Source organism: Dipteris shenzhenensis, chromosome 23, assembly GCF_047967505.1.
Source record: "Dipteris shenzhenensis isolate YYH24624 ecotype China chromosome 23, Dip_SZ_1.0, whole genome shotgun sequence".
Classification (NCBI taxonomy): domain Eukaryota; kingdom Viridiplantae; phylum Streptophyta; class Polypodiopsida; order Gleicheniales; family Dipteridaceae; genus Dipteris; species Dipteris shenzhenensis.
The window spans coordinates 18,267,425-18,289,729 of NC_141618.1; the positions used below are offsets into that span (position 1 = coordinate 18,267,425).

General features: G+C 38.4%; 1 protein-coding gene across 1 annotated transcript in view; it reads right to left on the bottom strand.

The window, feature by feature from the left end:
- LOC147887078 (agamous-like MADS-box protein AGL11) overlaps window positions 1–16,933 on the bottom strand; it is a 121,343-nt gene extending 104,410 nt beyond the window's left edge. The window contains exon 1 of the mRNA XM_087394697.1: window positions 16,525–16,933. Within this exon, the coding sequence (XP_087250823.1) occupies window positions 16,525–16,829 (305 nt within the window). The 5' untranslated portion in view covers window positions 16,830–16,933. The remainder of the gene's footprint in view (window positions 1–16,524) is intronic.
- Between the last annotated feature and the right edge of the window lie 5,372 nt (window positions 16,934–22,305).

Sequence of the window (22,305 nt, forward strand, 5' to 3'; positions counted from 1 at the left end):
GAGGAGTTACAAGGTCAGGACATGCTTTTAGACGTGAAATACAGGTTTTTGACCCCTCTTTTGCCCATCTCCCAATATTAGAAAGCCTTACTATTAGCTAGATTTCTAAGCATTTTTTTCTTAGATGCTGGTCTGTTTAGAGCTAAACTGAAATCATAGAGTTTTTACACTCAGTTGTAGCTTGAATAAAGAGAATGTGGACTACTTTTTGATTAGCCTTCTCCTTTAGTGCTAGCCTTTGTCACGGTTGAGTTTGCCCTTCACCTCCAGAGTGTTGACAGAAACTCAATACGAAGACCTTTGTATAGATAGATGCTCAAGTATGTGTGCGTGTGTGGATTTGTATGTGTGAGAGCATATGTTTATACTATAGTCTACACTCATTGTTGGGCATTGATGACGTGAGTGGGGATGTCAGAGTAGCTAGTCCCTACTAATGTTGATGGAGTTTATGGTTTTCAACCTTATGATGACTACCATGAGATTAAAATTGCACTATGTTTTGTGTTTTGAGGATGAGTTTGGGCATGTTCCTGAACTAGATATATATTGTATTCTTACAAAGGTATATATAAATATATATACTTACTGTGACTTGTAGGTCTACATATCTTACCTCGGCAAGATCCTTTTTTGATCTTTCACTTGAATTCACAAAATTACCATTGTCATAACAATCATGATCTGTATAGCCATCAAAAAAATGTGGTTCTATCTCAATTACTTCTTTTGTGACATGATGAATTGACAAGCTCATTAAATAGGAATGCATCCTGGCTTCTAGTGATAAACATGTGCCTAGTCATTGCAAAACCTTGATATTAATCTAGCATGGCATTCAATATTATGGGCACCAATGAAGCATTTGCAACAAACTCATTCATACTAGCTAATGGATCCTTAGGGTATTTCAGCTCAGTCAAGAACTCATCCACACTATTTCCCTCTTGCATCTTAAGATTATCAAATTACTATCTAAAAATTGTAATGCATAATTCATTGCAAACTTGATACAATCCTGCAAGTGTATCGCAAGCCTCATTGGCTACCTTGCATGAATGGATAATATGTGGAATGATGGTTCATCATCATATGCACAATACGATTAATCAAGGCATGTGCATTGGAATATTTTACCATTCCATATATCTTCATATGCAATGTAGGCGGTGCATGAGAAATAGCAATAGCTATAGCTATTATTGATTCTCCCAATGTCGGAGATCTAAAGTAGGAGCTCCACCTCTTGAATCTGTGGTAGTAGGTGAAGTTGGTCTAGGTTCTAGTTCACTAACTGCACTCTAGACACCTTTTGCAACCAACGCATTATGCATGATATAAGGCCACAGGGTAATTGGTTCCATGAAGTTTGTCCTTAGTGGCATGATACTTACCCTGTAGTAGGGAAATAGATCATAAAATAGATATATATTTTGAATCTACCAATGTTTTAAGCCCTCTTTTGACTTAGTCAAGCAAAAGAATGTTAGGTAGAAAGGTAGCTAGATAAATATCTTAGAAAATATCAGATTCAACAAGTAGCTCACCTTGGTCTTCACTCGGTCTTCACTAGCATCACCTGCATAGATTACCGAGATCCAAACATAAATATCATATGCCTTGCATTGATGAGATCTTTGATCGATTGGAAGGGGATAAATGTTTTACTAAAATTGATTTAAGATCTAGATATTACCAAGTCCAAATTAGGAAAGCACATATACCTAAGACATTTCTTCATGCTACGTATGAGCATAATCAACTTAGAGTAAGGCAATTCGCAGTTTAACTAATGCTCTAGCAACATGTATGATACTTGTGAATAGTGTCTTCAGCCCATATCTAGGACAATGCAGTATATTCTTTCTAGATGATATCCTTATCTATAGTAAAGCCAAAACATAGCATATCGGACATTTGGAAAAAGTGTTCCAACATCTTAGAAACAACTCTCATTACTAAAGAACACAAGTGTAAATTTTTTGCAAAAGAGCTAAGGTACTTGAGACATATTATATCCCAATAATGAAGCAGGATCATGAAAAAGTAAGTCCTAGAAATTTAAGAGTTCAAAGAAAAAGAGAAAGTCTATCTTAGGGTGGCAAAATCTTCAGAATTCCTAAAGATGGCTAAATGACCAACGTTATCTCCTAGCTATTGTGGACAGTAGACCACTCCTAGTACATAAGAGAATTGGCGAACTTGCTTACAAATTAGCTTTACTAAAAAGATGTCGCGTAAATCTAAAATTTTAATGTTAGTAGAGTCAAAAGGAAATTTGAAGATGATGAATCAATATTAGAAATCAAATCTGGGTTGAACTCATAAGACTTGCATCTTTACTACACAACCCAATAAAAAATTTAAGATTGACAAGAACAAAGAGTCATTTTTCAATATATCAAGCACGTCTCGCTAAGCAGAAGGATAGATCCAAATAGAGTTTAATATTTGAAAGGGTAAGAAATCTCTAGAGAAGGTTTTCCAAATTTGTTTTGAAGGACATAAGCCATCCTTAAGGGGAAGCAAATGTTACGTCAACCATAAGCACATATTTTTTAAGGGGAAGGGGATGTTACATTAACTAGAACCATATAATTCTATGGAATGGTTTTACGGCTAGAGGGCTTGGGTGTACAGTCATTCATAGGCCTATGATATAGTCGTGAGGTGCATTGATAAACCCATGAGGGGGATTTAAAGAAAGGGCCCCATGTGGGATGCATGGCACCAAAGCAAATCAGCAAGTGGCAAGTTCCAGGCATGGGGAGGGTTCTAGAGAGATGCAGCTCAATTTAGAAGGGGCTCTCATAAATGAGACCCCATACAAGAAAGAAGAAGAGGGAGTTGAGCGAGAAGTAGTGGGCTAGGTGGCCATCCAAGTGGTTTGAGATTCATGATAATCCAAGCCAAATTATTTAGCTTGGTATGAAAGATTGGTTTAGAATGAAATCTCAGCCCTCAATAACTACATCTCACTGCTGCTATAGATTCTCACTTCACTCCTATATTCAACCACCATGAGAGAATAAGTTGTCCTATAACCAAAAATTTATCTCTGAATAAACTAGCACTTGTTTTATCCAACAGCTTCATGAGGACTCATTAAGGATGCATAGTCAGATACTGAACATTTGGAACTATCCAAGAATGAATGCAATATTATGTGTGATGTTGTCAATGTTGCCAATATACTTGCCACAGCCAGAGAGATGTTGAACTACGAGAGATGAGACAACACATGCTCCCAAGGAATGACTATATTTTATGTAGTAGATGCATATATATGAGGACAAGAGTTGAGTGTGGGCGAGCTATATATAGCTCTAACACCCCCGCTCAAACCAAGCCCTCTGGCTACGGTTGAAAAACCCCTTGGGGAGTTCAAGGGAAAACCTCGAGCCACTATATAGATGTCTAGGGAAAGTAAAGGCTAGGCTTCTGCCAAAGTATTTAAAGCACAGACTATGAGTGCACATCGTGATATAATATCAGAAGGGAGAAAATATACAAGGATGGCTTCAGGCTATAATATTGCAATCTGTGAGTGCTCATCATTATGCCTTATCAAAAGAAAGAAGACCCAATCTTTGCAATGCCAAGTCCATTGTAGAGAGTTGAGAACCGAAGTTGTGGTGGAGACTTTGTGAGAATATCTACAATCATCTTATATGTTGGGAAATACTCTATCTGAAAGATGTCGAACAAAATAATAGTGAACTGCTATGTGTTTTGTTTTGTTGTGATGGACGTAGTCTTTGTCTATATACATATTGCACTCTGATTATTGCATTATAGCCAAGATCAAAGAGAAGCTCCTACAACCAAATCATTTCTCATGTTGCAAATGATGATGCCACATACTCTGCTTATGTGCTGGACACAACAACACAGTGTTGTTTCTTGCTAGTCCATGAGACCAAAGATTGGTTGAGGAAGAGACAATTGCAGCTAGTTGATTGCATTTGTGAGAATGGGCTGGCCCATTTTATGTCAGAATAGCCAAGAAGGGAAAGAGTAGGAGGAGAATCCTATCTTCGATATACTAGACCATGTTTCTTAGTGTCTTATAGATATTTTAGTACACACTTTGCCACTATCTAGTGACTTTGGTAGGGATTTGCAAGATGTTGTCCAAGCAAGTTCGTAGAATAAAGAATGTCAAGTCAAGTGTTTAAACCGACAAAATGGAGGAATCCAACAAGATTTTAAAAGGAATATGATCTTTGAGGAATGGATCAATCTAGTCAGAACGATTCTCATTGGACACAGCAAAATGAGGGAGTGAATACCGGGTTTGCCTTTGCCATGGAAAATTTGTCTAAGATTTCCATAATGAATTTTGTCTAGTGAAGGAAGAGGATACCCGAGTCACGAAAATGCTCGACTTCAAAACTGAGGCAGATCTGGGAGGAATAGATACCTCCCAAATCTACCATCTTGAAGGTAGAAGATAGTAGAACCTGGGCACTTTTGAGAAAAGAAAGATCATTGGAAATCAAAATGATGTCATCCACATACAAAGCAATGATGATAATAGATTGCCGGTCCCGTTTCAAATAGATGTTTGCATCTGAGGAGCATGAATGGAACTTGTTTGTCTAAATGAAAGAATAATTCTTGAGATACCAAGCCCGAGATGCCTGCTTCAAACCATAAAGTGCATGATGTAATTGAAAAACCAAATGCTCTTTTCCTTTCACAATGAAGCATGGAGGCTGCTCCATGTAGATTTTTTCCTGTAAGTTGCCATTTAAAAAATAAATTTTGACATCCATCTGATGACTTGCAAATCAAACTGGGTGACAAAAGCCAATAGGATACAAATGGTGGCGATGCAAACAACATGAGAGAAGGTGTCATGGTAATCAACTAGTACCACCTAAGAAAAACCTTTAGCAACCAACCGTGCTTTACATTTATCAAAGGTACCATCAGCTTTGAGCTTGGTCTTATAGACCCACTTGCATTGAATAGAATGTCATCCCTATGGGAGTTCCGTGAAAATCGAGGTTATAAAGCTACCTACCATATGGCAAATGGGATTGATAACACTTGGCCATTTTGTAAAAGCTGTGAAATGTTTCATTCTCTTGCTCTCTCTTGGTATCCTATTTATTTGAGAAAATTTCCCATTAAGGTCTTTTTTGAATTTCTATAAGTTATTCTATCGGTCCACAACAAATATATTTGGGTATATTGCAAAACTACGAAGTATCATTAATCTTAGATGAATTTATCTTTGCTAGTATTATATCAAAGATCTTACCTAGGCAGGATATGTGTTATTTACTGGATGGTACACGGATAGACAGGATACCAAGCCCCTAAGGAGTACCTTCGAGAATTAATGTAGGATAGATTTTTGAATGTGTGATTTGGTGGACGGGGGATGCACCACCTTATAATGAAAAGATATGAACCAGAAGCTTCTAGGAACTGTAAGGCAAGCATAGAAACATCCATTCAAACCTCATCACCTCGGAAAGACTAAAAAAGATGGGCCTGCTCGGATGAAGGGTTGTGATTTTTGTTCGAATGTGGAGTTGGTAGTGTTGTGTAGATTATCAAATGTTCGAATCTAGAATTCCATCGCGCCAAGACAATCTAGGGCTGAACCCGTCCCAACAAGAAGGCCGCAAAAAGGGCCAAAATTCTCTTTTCTAAAAGTCATATCGTACCTCTCGAGATGCATGCCAATTAATTGATTTCCTACAATTGGGAAAGCTCATACAATGAAATAAATCCATCAGGTTCATGATAAGATTCTGCATCTTGGTACTAGACTGTACCACCGATCAAAGTCAAAGCGTGAATCATTGATCAGGAAAATTTAGTGGAGTAGAAGCTAGTACCATAAACAAGTGGCCAAAAAAAGGAAAGTCCATACCAATAGGAGAGATCAGTTAACTTTGTTAAAATAGTCGGGGTTGATGTGTCGCGATAAAGGACTGTATATTGGAGTTGATAAGGGAATTCAGAAATGTGAGCGAATGCCTGATCTATGTTAGTTCATATGTTTACGTCCATGAACCTTTCGAATTTGATCAATCGGAACTAGTTGACAGTCTTCCCAGCATTGTGAAATGATTCCAATTTCCGAGGGTCAATATTCACTGATACGCGGGAAAGAATCTCATCGAACTTTACTATGTCTTTCGCAGTTACTTCAGGCAATACTATCGGCACGTAAGCATACTACGTATTGAGGAGGAGAAGAGAAGAAATTTAATAGGTGAGACAAAGCAATTCGACGTCATTGGGTTTGATTCTTGACATCAACTCTTTATCAACCACACTAGTTCTTCCCATACATAACTTTAACACCTGGCGATATCTATTGTTGGAGTTTCCCACGGATCTGCAACTAGCTATCATCAATCATCTCTAATTCCCACGGATCTAATAAAGGTTGATGACTTGCATTAGATTTTGGCATCAGCTCCCTTTTCCTCCCAATCAACCTTTCATTCCACATTATGAGCTGAACCCACCACATGTACTAAAACTAGTTTAACGTACTCGAAAGCAACTATCAGCCAAAGCTCAATCACCATGAATATATTGTAAAGTCATTTGAAGCTAATGAACTTGAAAAAAAACTAGTATCTTTGCATTACTTGATCCTTTCCATCCTTGACTACTGCATCCTAGTATTGGTATAATATCCACTTAGACCTATTATTTGATGGGGCTTACAATGAATCCTATAAGTGCCAAAGTCATTTCATTTTTTCCTTTGAAGGAATTGCATTTAGCTATAGTGATCCTATAGAATCTAGCATTAGGATACAAGCCAAGTATTATAAATTAACTATTGGTCTCCAATGGGCCCATGACAGTCAAATACTCCAGGGCCCATGACAGTCAAATACTCTAGGCTTGATGTGTTTAATAGCTCTCAAATTGTGTGCCAACGAGTACATATCCATAGTAAGAATTAGTATCACGACATTGACAGTCATACCAATTATGCCAAGGATTTAAAAATGTAGCAATTCCACATATTTTCCAAACTTTGAAATAGAAGTTTCTTTGACAAAAGATGCTAACAACCCATGAATAGAATTGTAGCAAAGGTATTGGCTTGCATGCATGTCATCATGTGTAGAAAATGTGGTTATTGTCATCATAGGAAAACCTAATGCTTTTGTTTTGTTGAGGAAATGAATCGTCTTTTCCTGATCATTGAAATAGTCCTCAAATGGTTTGCCCAATAAAATCAAGATGCTCTATTGAAGGTTATTACAAGAGATCGAACATAGACTTGAGGAGTTTGATGAAGTAAAGGGAGGTACTCAAGGGTTATATCAGCTTGCTTTGGTTATGGATTTGTTTTCTCCTCTCGTAAATAGTAATGTGCAAACAATGGCAAGATCCAAGTCAATAGAAAGACACTTTCCCTTGTCTTTTGGCTAGAATATCAAAAGTTTTTATGGGAGGAAAGATTATTTTTAAGTAGCACGATGTGTTCTTGAATTTTTCGGAGTGAGTATTATTGCTCATTGAGTATACCCACTTTTCTCTTGAAGGGATTGCCAAGGTTTGGTATGAAAAACAAAACAATGTTGTGAAGAACCCTTTTAAGATGTTTGTTATTAGAGGAAAACCTCAATTTATCAGGGATGTTCTGGTTGTCTACTCGGAGTTTTAATTTTAATTTGCACTTGTAGGTGGATAAAGTGAGGCAAGGAGATGTAGAAAGGCCATGTCACATTTATATGTGATCATGCAACTGCAATCTTTGATGGTCTAATAGCCACTCAGCCAAGCAATGAGGGATTTCTTACCATGATGACCCACTATTTACTGAACCTCACGATAATAGGATTTATGATTCACTCAAGCTTAAGATCAAGTAGAAGAATTCAACTACACTGAAATAAACACAATGAATATCCCAAAAGTTCGACAATGTGCAAAGTGGATCCTCTAGCATGTATGCTAACTCCTCTCCTAATAGCAATTTTCATTTTTCATGCATGGATTATGCAACCTCCTCAATATGCCTATGTAGCCTCATCCTTAAACTTTCCCATAGCCTCTTCAACAAGCACCTCTCTTTTCGACCCTCCCAAATCTTTATCCCCATCTTGTTGAAGATGTTTCAAGTAATGAAATTACAACGATTCTTAACAATCTTTGCCTTCAAATGGTGGGAATTTGGGTATATAACAATTGTTCCATTTTAATAATTTCTCGAGACTCAAGTTTCCCGTCAATGATCTCATTGATGAGATGAGAACTAGGGGGAGGAGAATATTTTTGGCTCTATTTTGAGTAATGGCTTTAAATGGGTAATAATGTACTTGAGAAGGTGATAGGGAGTATTTAGTTTTAAGGGCTTGTGCAATCATGCATGCCCATTTAATATGCTAACATGGGCAATCAAGGATCCTCTCTAGATCAATTATGGACAAAACATACCTCGGCTTTTCTACTATGCATCTAGCATATGGATTTTGAGGGTATTTACCCCTCTATTATATCAAGACCTTTTGCTACATTGTCACTCTTATTCACCCACTACTAAGATGCAACAATATTCTCCTTCATCCATCTACTATGATGCAAAAATCTTCATACTACAAAATATGAGTCCTTCTTATGGTTGTGCTTATTAGTGGATCCACTTGTCTAGTGCCCACTTTGGCAACCCTTAAAGGGCCTTGGAAAACTTCGATGCCTTTGTCACTTAGAGCAGCAATTCCTTCTCCTTTGTGCTTTGGAGCTTATGCATTAAGGATTTAAGGGAATTGTACTTGGATCTTAGACCATGATACTTTAAAGGATCTTTGAAGGCCTCGGACTTGAAGCTTGGGGCTACTATCTAAGGATGGCCTCTTAAGCTAACTAACACCAACATGGAGCTTCATGCCCAACAAGAAGGAGGCTTCAGCTATAATTAGCTTACCTCACATGAATGCTTGTAGGAGGTTCAACTAGGGGATCACCTCCAACCAAGGAAACATAGAGGAGGATGTATTTTCTTTCTCATGAAAGGAAAGAATAACATAAAGGGGAATAAAGGGGGAATTTCATTATATAGATTTATTTGACACTAGGTTCAATGGAATGATAAATCAGCCCAACTTACATGTCCTTGTTCAAATATTTTTATATTGAAAATTTTACATTTTCCCTTAAAGTGAACAATTAAACCCCTTATGTTTGTCATTTTTTTTGTCAAAAGTCGCATTTATTAAAGTAGAGTTTTTTGAGTTCTTTCCTTTAGCACTATACAACTTTTCCATATCATCCCATTTAAGCGTACTTGCTACAAGCTCGTCAATGTGATGGACAATAATTTTGTCAAAGGGAAGCATGATGATTTCTTGTGATCTTTCATTATCCTAAACCTCACTCTGCTTTAGTTGGACCAAGAGTTTTCTCGCCATTGACATATGTCCATAAAATCTTAAACATTAACAAGTGTTGCAATGTAGGGTAATCCTCTCCATTAACTTTTCTATTTAAGAGATCTCTTTGGGCATTGCACCAACCCCCAATTAATGAAGGGACTTGTTTCAAGGCTTAAATTTTTAACCAAGTTGAAATTTCGTGATTATCTACACCAAAATTTAGGGCTAACTTTGTGACTATTCAAAAAGATAAGTTGTAGCTTCAAACACAATGGTTAATTAAACAAAAATGATGATTTTCCTTCACTATATCCTATGTCACAAATGGCTGTCTGCAGACCCTCTTTCCTTGTTGGTCTTTGTATTTTACTACTACTCCCCATTTTATTTTATTTTGCTACTAGTCTTTACCTTCTTTTGAATTGCTTGTATTCTTGGTGCGTGGCTACTACAGCTATAATACAATTTTGCTTGCACTACTGCACTTGGAAGATTGGATTGCTAGTTTGTCCACTATTTCTAAGCTCCACCTCTAGTAATGGTTGTGTTAGCTACTTCTTGTTTTTCTAATACTTGTTCACTTGCTCTATTGATTTGCTGGCCACTACTCTTTTGTGATCTTTGTTGCTGTACTATGTTTTTCTTTGTTACTGCCCCTACTTTGATTGTTACAAGCTGTCAAAGTTATTTGTTACTATGTGTTGTAAGTCAAATGTGGTTGTTACTCACAATATACTACCTAGCGAGTGCCTATTATTGCTATGTTACTCTATTTTGGATCTTACTGTGTGTGAGGATAGTGACAAGAAGAATGCAGTGTAGCTAAAATTTTTGCTTATGTTATGCCCTATAGCATTGAAATATTGTAAGCGATGGAAGAAGGCTCAATCGACATGAAAGGTGGCACAGATAGATAGAGTCAATCAAGGGTAGGAAACTATCTAAAATGGTGACTATTCATAGATTAGCAATGTGGAATGAAGAGAGAGGAGGCTACAATCTATGGTTCTAGCCTAAGTAGTCTCTGATACCCTATAGAAAATCTAGGAATAGAGTAGCACAATGGGAACCATTGTGAAGAGAAGAGCTTTAGCAAAGATCAAACAATACTACATCAACTTGCATGGGGGGAGAGAGAGAGGAGACATAAGACTATATGTGATAGGCTTTGCATATACAAAGATTAAGTGACCTTGCATTTAGTCCATACACTCTTAGGCTCCTTCAAGTAGAAGCCAAGAGCTCTACCCATTTCAATTTCCAGCCACACACTTGGTTGCATTTATGTCCACACATTTGTTTACATCCAAGACCACAAGTATGTTGGGCATGCTCCATGTGATAAATTCAATGATACCCATGTGTACGCGTGCTTCTTTATGTGAGAACCATGTGTATACATTCACCCTTAACAATCAAGAGAGTGTTCAAATAACCATGATTCTCAATAGAGGTTGCTACTCCAAAAAAAAGAGCAAAATCATTCAATGGATATTCCTTCTAGAGATGAGAAGGGGTTAACTGAAAGTATTAATAAATGGTATCCTAAATTCATTTCTAAGATGCACCTTGCCAGGGTTTAGAGGGGAATGAGTGGAGGGAATGGTTAGATAAAAGCGCTATTAATCTATTTTGACACTTTCCCAAAGAGATAAAAGTTTCTAACCTTGCATCTAGGTTTTTAGATGCTATGAAATACTAGTTGGCAAACTAGTTTTCCTTATGAAGGTCATAAATGACTAAAATATGAATAAAACATCTAGTGGGGAAAATTAATGGATAACAAAGGTCAACCCATTCCTCAATGATAGCTCTAAGCCTAAAGAATTAAGGTCAACTCATTTCTCCATGAAGAAAACATCTAGTGAGGCAAAGCAATCGATAAGAAAGGTTAGCCCATTGCTCAATGATAGACCTAAGCCTAAAGGATTAAGGTCCTTACTTCTTCTTGGATATTTGGACCCTTTATGGAGCCAATTGGTTGGATTCAAAGGTGTTCATTATAGGGTTTAGGCCTCATGATCAAGTAAGATATGACTTTAATTCAAGATTATTTACTTCAATAGGTGATAGTATGCCTACTTACATGGTTGCATGCTTCGGTAAACCTATTAGAAGTTGGGCCAACCCCTATTAACAAGGTAAGAGAAACCTGCATTTATGGGTCCCTATTGAGATGAGAATCAATACTAGCTACAATACTAAGTAGATGAAACGTGGGTCCCTATTAACAAGTGAGAGCAACCCACATTTATGGGTCCCTATTGAGATGCAAACCAACACTATGTACAATACTAGGTGTATGACTCATGAGACATGATACAGATGAGGCTTCAAAGCCATTTCCCAAATGGGAGTAGTTTGTGGTTCCCAAAAGAGATAATTTCATTGATGACAAGAAAACTATTATATTAAAGTCTTGTGGTGTAGTCATAGATGATAATGAGACTATTATATTAAAGTCTTGTTTGGCAGGTCACTAATAGATTTATGTCCTAGTTGTCTCACGATGATTGGAGTTCCATTAGCAGGCTTCTTTATATATGGGTCTATGGTTTAAGGTAATTTCCTAAGGCTCATCAAGCAAGTGCTCAAAGATGGCCTCCCTAGAGTTGCATCTACTTGACCTCAAAATTGTTTGGTAAGTAGTAAGTCCATCTCATATTGATGTACTCTCATGCACCCTTTTGTTTATGTACTAATTTTCTCTTAGCTTGATAGACCAATTGTGGTAGATATGATTCAAACATACGCTTAGTTTAGTTATCAAGCTACTTATCCCTATAGACCTTGCTCATCAAAGAGTAGCTATTTGGTTCATATTTGGGGCACTTGTTAGGTTAGTGCCTATAGGACATCATTTCAATGAAAATCACCCCTCCAATTTTTAGAGGGAAGGGGCCCTTTGAGGAAATCAAGGTCTCACTCCAGGCCCTACCTAAAGTACGGGTCAATATGTTTTGCTTCAATACTAGTAAAGGATACATCATACATTGGATGTGTTTAAAATCTATTGCAAAGACTTGCACTTAGTTTCCTTCCTCACTTATTAAGCCAATGCGCATTCCTTTACTTGACCTTTGGATTCCTTTCAAAACCAAGTCAAAACCTCACACTCAATTTCATCCTTGCTTATTTCCTATATTCAAGCATGTCATCTTAGCTTGTTATACGCTTATCTACCACAATTGCATTGATTCCACTAGTTTGGGTGGCTTCCCATGGTAAATAGAACATATGCTAGTGGTATTTCTTCATCAAACACTTCATATGATGTATTCTTTCAATATCATTGTATCCACCTAATCTAGTTATGTAAAGGATTACGCAACACTATCTAGTTCTAATTATGGCATTTACTGTATCTTTTCGTTACTTCTCTCCTTTAAATTTTAGTTCTCTTCCTCCTTGGTCCATACTTCTTGCTCTTTCTCACACTACGGGTATCACTTCCCTAACAAAGGCATCTACAATGGCTTCTAAAGAGAGATGTGTATGGTCATATAACAAAAAACATTTTTCCAAGGTTTCCTACATTAATAATCGATTCCCCAAACCCCTCTTCTAAATATAAAACCATGTTTTTATGTATTGTACCCTCCCTTAGATAGCTAGTTATTGAATTATCTCTACACTTACATGTATAATTTTCAATACACACTTTCTTAACTATGCTACCCTCTAGGTCATTCTTTAATAGCTTTAAAGAATTTGTCTTTCATTTTTTGAAGGCTCCCTATGAGACCTACCTTTGAAAATATTGTCATTCAAAAAAATAGTATTTATAGAGTATTTATTTGGACAACATATTACCAAGTATTACTTTTGCTATTACTAATGTTTAGGTAAATAGCCATGACTTTCAAAATATTTGGATGTGTGCAGTGATGGAGAAGAATGTACAAAAGTGTTTTTGCTACTACTGGTAAGTAGACTACTAATTGATAAGTTTCACTATTACTTAAAACTTTTTCAAATTCCGGGATTCCGATATGGTTTGATCTACTTAAAACTGTCATGAACCTAGAAATCTTATAATTTGGTTAGTTATGGTCATAGATAGCTTAGCATGGCCATATGGCAGCATGCTATGGGAGTTAGTTGCGTAGTTGAACTATTATCCATGGGCTCATTAGCATCTGATAGCTCATTCTCCTTGTGTTACTCCATCTCTACATTCCCCTGATGCCCGTTCCTAGTGCCTTCTTTAGAATAGGCTTGGTCAACAAAATTTCCACTTCCTTGTTCTAGACCTCAGGCTGATTATAAGTAGAAGATGGGTCTACCAACACCTAATTATTCAACTGTTCATTGAAACCAGCATTATTTCCCTTCTCTTATACCCTGGTGCTACCCATTAAGCACATTGGAGAGGGTTGTTTCTCATGGGAAGGAGAGGGAACTGACTATTGGGGCTCTAGTGGTGGCAATAGAAATAGATTGGGAACAAGAGTTGAATAAGGAGGCTATTCATAGGGAGACAAGAAAGTGTCTCATTGGCAAGAAGAGAGGGTTGGTGAGGCTCCTTGCCTAGAGGGGGTTGTCTTTTGGGTGAACCACAGAAGACCTTGTCCTTGTAGAAATTTTGCTAGACTTGGTGGAGGGAAGTTTGTTCATAGAAGAGTAAGATCCCATACTCACCTCATCATTTTTCTTCTATTCATCAAGTCCTAAGCCCAAGTTGCCAAGGCTTCCTATTCTTTGATCCCATCAAGAGGAGTCTTGGGGCTAGCCATTCCAAATTTGCAATACTAGCCACTTCACTTACTTCAACAAGAAGTATGTGCCTGATCGTGCATAGATGTGATCCAAGCTTACAATGTGCCTATCCACTCTTCCAAACCACCTAGAGTTTTGCATCAAATGTTTTTGGAAGAGCTTACGTCAGTCAATAGTGACTTGGTCTTCATATGCAAAAAGGGCCTTTGCAACATGGGTGGATGCCCTGCCCAAAATCGCTTCACACTCATTCTCATTGCCAACCTTACATGAACAAATTTCTTTCATGGTTGGTGCATCTACATAACAACGTCACTAGAGACTAACAATTTACCACATGCTCAACACTCAAGCAACTACATGTGTAGTAGTAGATTTCCCTCAAATTGCCACTCTAAAAGCTCTCATGTGAGTCTTGCATCTACAATTCGACCTACATTCCCACCTTGTAAATGTCACTCTCTTGAAAAGCCATGTGTCCTCTCCCCACAAAATGAATCCTCTTTATATCCAAGATTTTGTTATATAAGTGTACCTTGCACAATCCTAAGCAAAGATTGGGAGGCCCAAAAGTTCTAGACCAAAAGCGATGGTGTATAAATGAAAAGCTTAAATGTAAAGTTTATAGGATCATATTAGTTAAATTTTACAAGGATTATTTTGTGTTGCCGATGTATGGCTACAATGATTCTCATGGGCATGCTACAGAGTGGTGATTATTGGCATAAGAGATGTTCAAGTTAATGGGTCATGGTCAAACATTGAAACTTTACCTATGTAATGCAAATTGATACTACCTTCGAGGGCGTCACTCATAAATATGTAAGTATAGCACATGGGTTCAAGAGAAGGGGTTTTAAAAATCTTCTTTTTGCACATTTTCTACCTTGCCCTACAAGGGTATGGTCTAAGGGATGGACATATTAGTTTTTTCTTAATCAGGCCCATCCCACTTCTTTTAATTCATTTGGTCAGCTTGACCAGTTTAAGTTTTGGTTTAGTGGTTGTTTAAGGCTTTCTAATATCCTCCTAATGTGTTGTTAGAGTCAAGTTTTTGTCCTCTTGTGGAGATTTTTAATGCTTTTGTCTTTGTTGGGTATTTCTCTCTAGAGATAGAGGCTCTCTTTCTCTCTTTTATGGCACTACTCTTGCCAAAAGAGCCACTTCACCACTTTTATTTAATGGTCCATCCCCACTTTTATTTAATAGTCCATCCACCACACACACACACACACACACACACCTCTTTCACTTCTTTTGTCTAGTCTCTTTTACTCATCTACCTAGATAAAAATCCTGGGGAGGCTGAAAAGGAAACAACATGATAAGATAGAAGGAGAAAAACAAGCGATACAATTCCATTAGAGAGTGTTTTCTTAAATAGGAAAGTACAAGATCAACATCATCTTTTTCCAGTATGCATGTCATCGTCATCCATTATTAGTTTAAAAAAATATGCAAGCCTGCAAGGTCCATGTTAAATTTTTGCCAAACTATGATATAGTAATAGATGGTAGACTATACTAGACTATGGTAGAAAAATATCATATAATTAGACAATTGTTTAAGGACCCTTTAACTATGATAGTAATAGATGGTAGACTATTCTAGACTATGTTAGGAAAAGATCATACAATTGGACAATTGTTTAAGGACCCTTTAAGGGCTTGCTAAGAGCGTTCTGTCTTAGCTGTCAATTAACCATTGATGGTTGGTTGTATTAGGATGTGTGTGTATCAGAGTGTCATACTTTTTTGGTTAGGTTTAATACGATTCTAAGAAACAAATAAAAAAGGAGGAAAAGACCTTACTTTGACAAATAAAAAAGGAGGAAAAGACCTTACCAAAATAGACAAACTTGATTGAAAGCAAAATGCATCAACAAACACTCCACAAGGGGACTATTTAAAATGTGTAAAGTAAATGTGTTATGAGAAAAAGTAATTTAATTTTTGAAGATGAAATGTTCATTTTAATTGGCTAAATGTAATTCCTTAAAAATAAAAATAAAAAAACCACGGACTTATATTATAGGATGATCATTTTTTAAAAGACCTTGATTTACGAAAGAGGGACATAATACCTTGATTTAGAAAGAGGGACATTACATCGCATGAAGGTGTGCAAGCTTAGCTCAAAACCTTCATAAATGATATTCTTGTTGGAGAGCATTAGATATTGTAAATGATTTAATTTAAATTGGTTTCACTATGTACTAATAGTAAAAGAGAGCCCAAGGAGTCGATGCAAAAACGTAGCCCGTTTTAATAAAATAAAAATGATGGATTTCCATGCACGCCAAACAACACAGCTCCGCCTCCTGGCTGTGAAGATGTTTTGGCATTGGCTTTGGGCGAAATCAATATCGACGTTGGGCGAAAAATCGTGACTTCCCTGCACGCAGTTTAATCCAAAGAACAGGCTGCGAGATGCTTTGACATACCTGGAGTTGGCATACTCGTGAAGTCTTCCAGTGCTCGAGAAGACGATCACAGCTACTTCAGCGTCGCATAACACGGACAGTTCGTCAGCTTTTTTCAACAAGCCGCTCCTGCGCTTGCAAAAGGTGACTTGTCTACTGGGAATGTTGTCGATCCTTCTGATCTGTACTCTGCCGCGAGGAGCAGAACAGCGCTTGTTCGGGAAGTCTCCCTCATTTGGGAGGAGGCGGCGAGCTGGTTCGGGAGGCAGCAGGGAGGTCTGATGGGTGTCAGTAGGAGCTTGGAAGACTCCACGTCTGTTGGGCATGATTGGAGGGGGAATGAGGGCCTGATGTGAGAGAGGCGGAGAGAAGAACAGGTGGGCAGTTGAGCTTGAGAAGGGTGGCTATGGCGCTGCTGTGAACTTTTAGCTTCTTGTTCAAAACGGGGTGCCCCCAGGACAGTTTGTCTTGATTGGACATGGTAAAAACGTGGACGTCCCTTCCGTCCTTGGAGAGGGAGGTTCGGAGATAGGCCTGGAGGGAGGTTCGGAGGGAGGCTCGGACGCGGGGAGAGAACCAGCTGCCATGTGGACGAGAGGTTCGGAGGGAATTGAGGGCTCGCTTGCCACATGTCGCATGCGGGGCAGCAGTCAGACTGGTAGTGTAGACATACCATTACGTGTCGCAGGCTGAGCACCACATCTGACGCAACGGGCTAGAGCGCGACGTGGCGCGAAGCAACGATTGGAGCAGTCAGCAGTTTCCACTAGGCAGACTGTGGACGGAGATGATTTTCGCACTAGGCAGATCGGACGGTGCACGTGTCACGTGCGCTGCCGGAGCAGCAGTTACATTGATCAACGGCGCGACACGCGGTGCGGCAATCCGTCGCCGCGCGACAGGGAAAAACACAGAAGAGCACGAGAGGACAGAGGAGAGACATGAGCGAGAGAGAGGGAGAGAGACATAAATATATAATATAATATCTAATATTGTATATTTATTATAACATAATATATTGTATAATAGATTCTATTCTTAAATTATGTGTGTTTGCACACGCGCACGAGAGAGAGAGAGAGAGAGAGAGAGACGAGCTCGAGCATGAGAGATAAAAGAGAGAGAGCACAAGAGGACAGAGGAGAGAAAATAGAGAGAAAGAAGAGAGAGAGAGGTCCGAACAGGAGAGAGGAGACAGAGCGAGAGGTGTGTATAATAGATTCTATTCTTAAATTATGTACACGCGCACGCAAGAGAGAGAGAGAGATGTGTGTGCATACTTGCGTGTGTGTATAACATTTGGAGAGAGAGAGAGAGCCCTTATTCATACATTAAACTCTCCCAAACCTTTGGAATAGGATTGGAGCTAGTATTGATGATGTGTAATAGCCATGTGTACATAATAAACAATTCTTTTTAGTGATGATGATTATCACATTAGATCTCCCTAATTTTCAACCTACCTTGATATTTTATCAACTGCGAGAGTCCTTAAGTGTCTTCACACACCCACTATAAAGACACCATATCATCAACTATATATCCACATGTATACATCTATGATATCTCCATATGCATACATCTATGCATCTACAATCTCCCCCTCAAGCTCAACATGAGATTGTACATCACACAAACCCAAAGCATCTCTAAAAAGACAAAAGTTATCTTTACCCAAAGACTTGGTAAACATATCCGCAACTTGGGCATCTGTCCTCACATATCTCAAGTCAATTTCGCCACTTATCACTTTCTCCCTGGTACACTCATAGTGGATGTCTATGTGTTTTGTTCTTGCATGGTAAATTGGGATTCTTGGCTAGCAACTAGTAGCATCCTCAAGTCACAGGTAGTGCAAGGAGAGTAGCATGCATGAGGCACAAAAAGCATGCCAATTTTTTTTGGCTCAAATCGAAGAGCCTAGAGGAGACACAAGTCTCGCAAATGACCAAGTCGGTTCTTCTACAAATGCTCATCCCTTCTTAGAATTTCACATTTAACGACATTTCTTTGACTTCTCTTATTTGCTAGAAAATAGAAGGCGTCAGACCTTTCTCCATAGGTTGGATCAAAGGTATTGTGGGCATATTTCTTCTGAGCTATTCAAACTAAATCCTACAGCTGTCATGATTACTACACTAGCAGACGAGACTTATGCTCTCCATCATGTCAGTAGTGATCACATGATGGAGACTTATGCTCTCCATCATGTCAGTAGTGATCACGAGCTTCAAGTGATGCTCGAAGAGAGAGGGGGAGAGAGAGAGAGAGAGAGAGAGAGAGAGAGAGAGAGAGAGAGAGCTGCCCCCTACTGACTCCAAATCTTTCAACTGTTATGGTTTTACTGGTTTTCCTGGCTTCACTAGTCCATCCTTGCTCCCTCTATTCGAAATGTTGGAATTACTCCCCGAGAAGGTATGAATCACTATTACTCGACACTTGATTTACCACCATCTGGCACCCTTCTATCGGCACTCATACTAAGTTTTTTTGCCCATTCATATTCTTGGCCAATCAATTCTAGACTCCCTATCAGGTGGAGCTGGGATTTTTAGAAGACTCTAGACTCTTGGAGCCTAATCAGACAAGCGCTAGAGCTTGGGTACTCAACATTGGTGTTGTCTTCTCTTTTGATGCCTAAGCGTGTTTTCAAGATCATTCTCTTTTATCTGGTGTGCAAACACAATAGTAGAGGGAATTAATAGAGGCCCGATAGTGTAAACGTTTGAACTAGTGATATTGAGAGCACTGTGTCGATCAAACCACACTCAGGACTTCTGCATTTTGTTATATAGCTCAGAGCACGCAGCCATGAGTTTATAACTGAAGGGAGCCATTCTCTCGCTCTTCAATGCCTTGTTAGCAATTGATATATTCTGCTATTTTTGACCTGCTTCGCTTCTTTGATTACAACCTCCAGGTTATAACTTGAATGCCCATGCTATAGCTCTGGGAAATTCTTGTTCATAGCAATTTTATGACAATCAGATGGCTTTACTCACCCTTAGAAATATGGAGTGCACTCTCTAAGCTATGACTGCTTAACGAGAATTTCAACGAAACATCCTATGACTGAATATCATTATATCACTGGTAATATGCTCTATAGCAATACGTATGCAACAGAGTGAGCTTTGGGAAGTTCTCTGGCTTCTACTACCAAAGTTGTTTCAAAAGCCTCCACAAATGGTGTTAGAAGAATTATCTAAGAGAACGATATAAATGTAATAAGCTCTAGGAAGAAGATATGGTGTGAACACTATTTTGCATCCTTCTTCATGTGGGCTCAGCATGGAAATAGTTCTAGGATCGTCTCTAGTAGTTGATGGCACTTACGTGCAAGAAATTTTCACTTTGGTGCTCTAATGATACATGAATCGATAGTGTACTAGCTGGAAGTTTTGTTGGGGATAGTTTATGTTCCATTTGTTGAATATTTTCATTGTGATGTCCACATGTCTCATGTTACCTAAATTTAATTGGGATGTCCTCTTTTTCATGATATAGTAAAATTATTTGTTAAATTCAAAACAAAGGGACGGGGATTGAAAACTATGAGTATAATGATTACACACGACTTTACAAAATGAGGGTTATTGTACCCTTTGGATGATCTTGGAGTATTTACCTTTTAAGTTGTTTTACATGGTATAATATTTCACACTTATGAAGTTTATGGTGACACTCCTTTTACATGGATGGCCTTGGCCTAGTAACCTTCTGACCATTGGCTCTTGGAAACTGACCCCTGTAGTAATTGAGGGCCAAGGCTTAGTGGGCCTTGTTAAAGAAACAAAATTTGAAAGGTTCACATATGAATGCACACAAAAACATACACATCCAGGTGCACATATGAACATATAGATGCCCGTACACACCTGCAACATTTCAAGAAGTAGAAAAGGGACCATCCTGAAATGTTCGAGGGTCAGAGGAGGGCTATAATGAGATGGCTGGATGCCGTAGGTACTTCGCACTTTGGTGCAGGTAGACGGTTGGCGTTTGAGGCGACCTTGGTAAGTCTACTTCTTCTCATTTAATGTATTGTTCTATTTGTTTTATCACATATTGCATGCACTTTATCTAACTCTCGTAAATTGGGCCCACAGTAAGCTGCAATGGGTCGCCTTCCTATAGACACAGAGACAAGACACGCATTTCGCATAAGAACAAAGCTGTGGTTTATTGAGTAGGAGGCAATGGGAGCGACGGTCGATTGGGTTGAGGTGGTTGCTCGCATGGTATAAGTTTACTCCTACTTGTAATCTCACTTTTTAAACTATTTTATTCTTTAAGTTTCAATTTAATTTCCAATTAATATGGTTTCACTCTTAGAATCAAAGCTCAAGTGTCCCATCAGCAGAGGTGAGCGGTGATAAGGGCCAGGGATCAAGCACAACTCATGAGGTCCAAGGATCAGGTGCAGCTCACGAGGGCCAAGGATCACAAGCCAGCAAGATGAGGACGAGGAGGACGACGACGATTCGGATGAGTAGTAGTAGTAGTAGTAGTTTGCTTATACTTCGCTATGTATATCCTTTTGTATATCGGTTCGTTTGAGTGATTTTGTATCACGCTTTTCGAAAGAGTAATTTTGTAACAAACAATGTTGTATATCTTCGACATGTATATGCTTCTGTTGCTCTATTGGTTCATTTGAACGAATTTGTATCACCCTTTTCACAAGGGAAATTTTGTAATAAAAAACTTTTTTTGTAATTACTAAATAAAAAACATTAGTGGGGCAAAACAGGGCTTGCTGTGGCCCTGTTTAGCCCCACTAATGTTTTTTTAAAGCTTTTTTTAATCGTCGCTATATAGCGACGTTTACCACTGTCGCTATATAGCAACGTTTATCAGTGTTGCTATATAGCGATGCTTATATAGCAACCGTTCTTTTTCGACGCCTATAGCGACATGAGTAACGACCTTTGCACCTGTCAAAAAAAAATTTTAGTGTAGAAAACGTTGGTATTTTCATCGAAAAAGGGCCTATGCCTTATAGTGAAGGGACGTAATGGTGGTGATTATAAAAAGGATGTGGACATAGGCCCCCGTGGATTACACTACTTACCATGTGGGAAGACTAAGATACCACTTGGTGAGAGAATGGACCAAGTACAAGAATTATAAAGGGCCACTATGGAGCACTTATGGAAGTATTTGAAGGACATCTACTTGCATTACTTTTGGATTATAGTTGAGTAGTGAAAAATCCTGGGTGGATTGTAAGGAGAGTGTAAAAGATTGGTACTTGGGGATGGAGAAGTAAGTGGCCTAGTGCCATTGGGAATTGCCCATTGATTACATGGGAAAAAGCATCTCCTTACACTTTAGTGCCATTTTGGAGGGAGTACTTCCCTTACCCTTCACTGGCCCTCAACACTAGTTGATATATTCTTCTATGAAGCTGAAATATGTTCTACTATGAAGCTGAAGTATCTTCTGCTATGAAGCTGAAATATATTCTACTATGAAGCTGAAATATGTTCGTAGATGTTGAAATATTATTTTTGACGTGCTTCGCTTCTTCGATTACCATCTCGAGGTTATAACGTTTATGGATACATTAGTCCCTATAAGGACATGCCAACCATTAAGAAGTAAAATAATAGAGGCTGAAATAGTAAAGAATGAGCCATATGAAAACCATCGAGACTTGTTTTCTAGTATTTTAATTCTTAGTGGTTGGCATGTACATTCAATGCATACTAGCCTAATCACTATTAAATTTAACCATAGCAAGGTTTATAGCCGTTGACCACCTTCTTGTTTATATTAATATTTATTAGTTAAATCTAC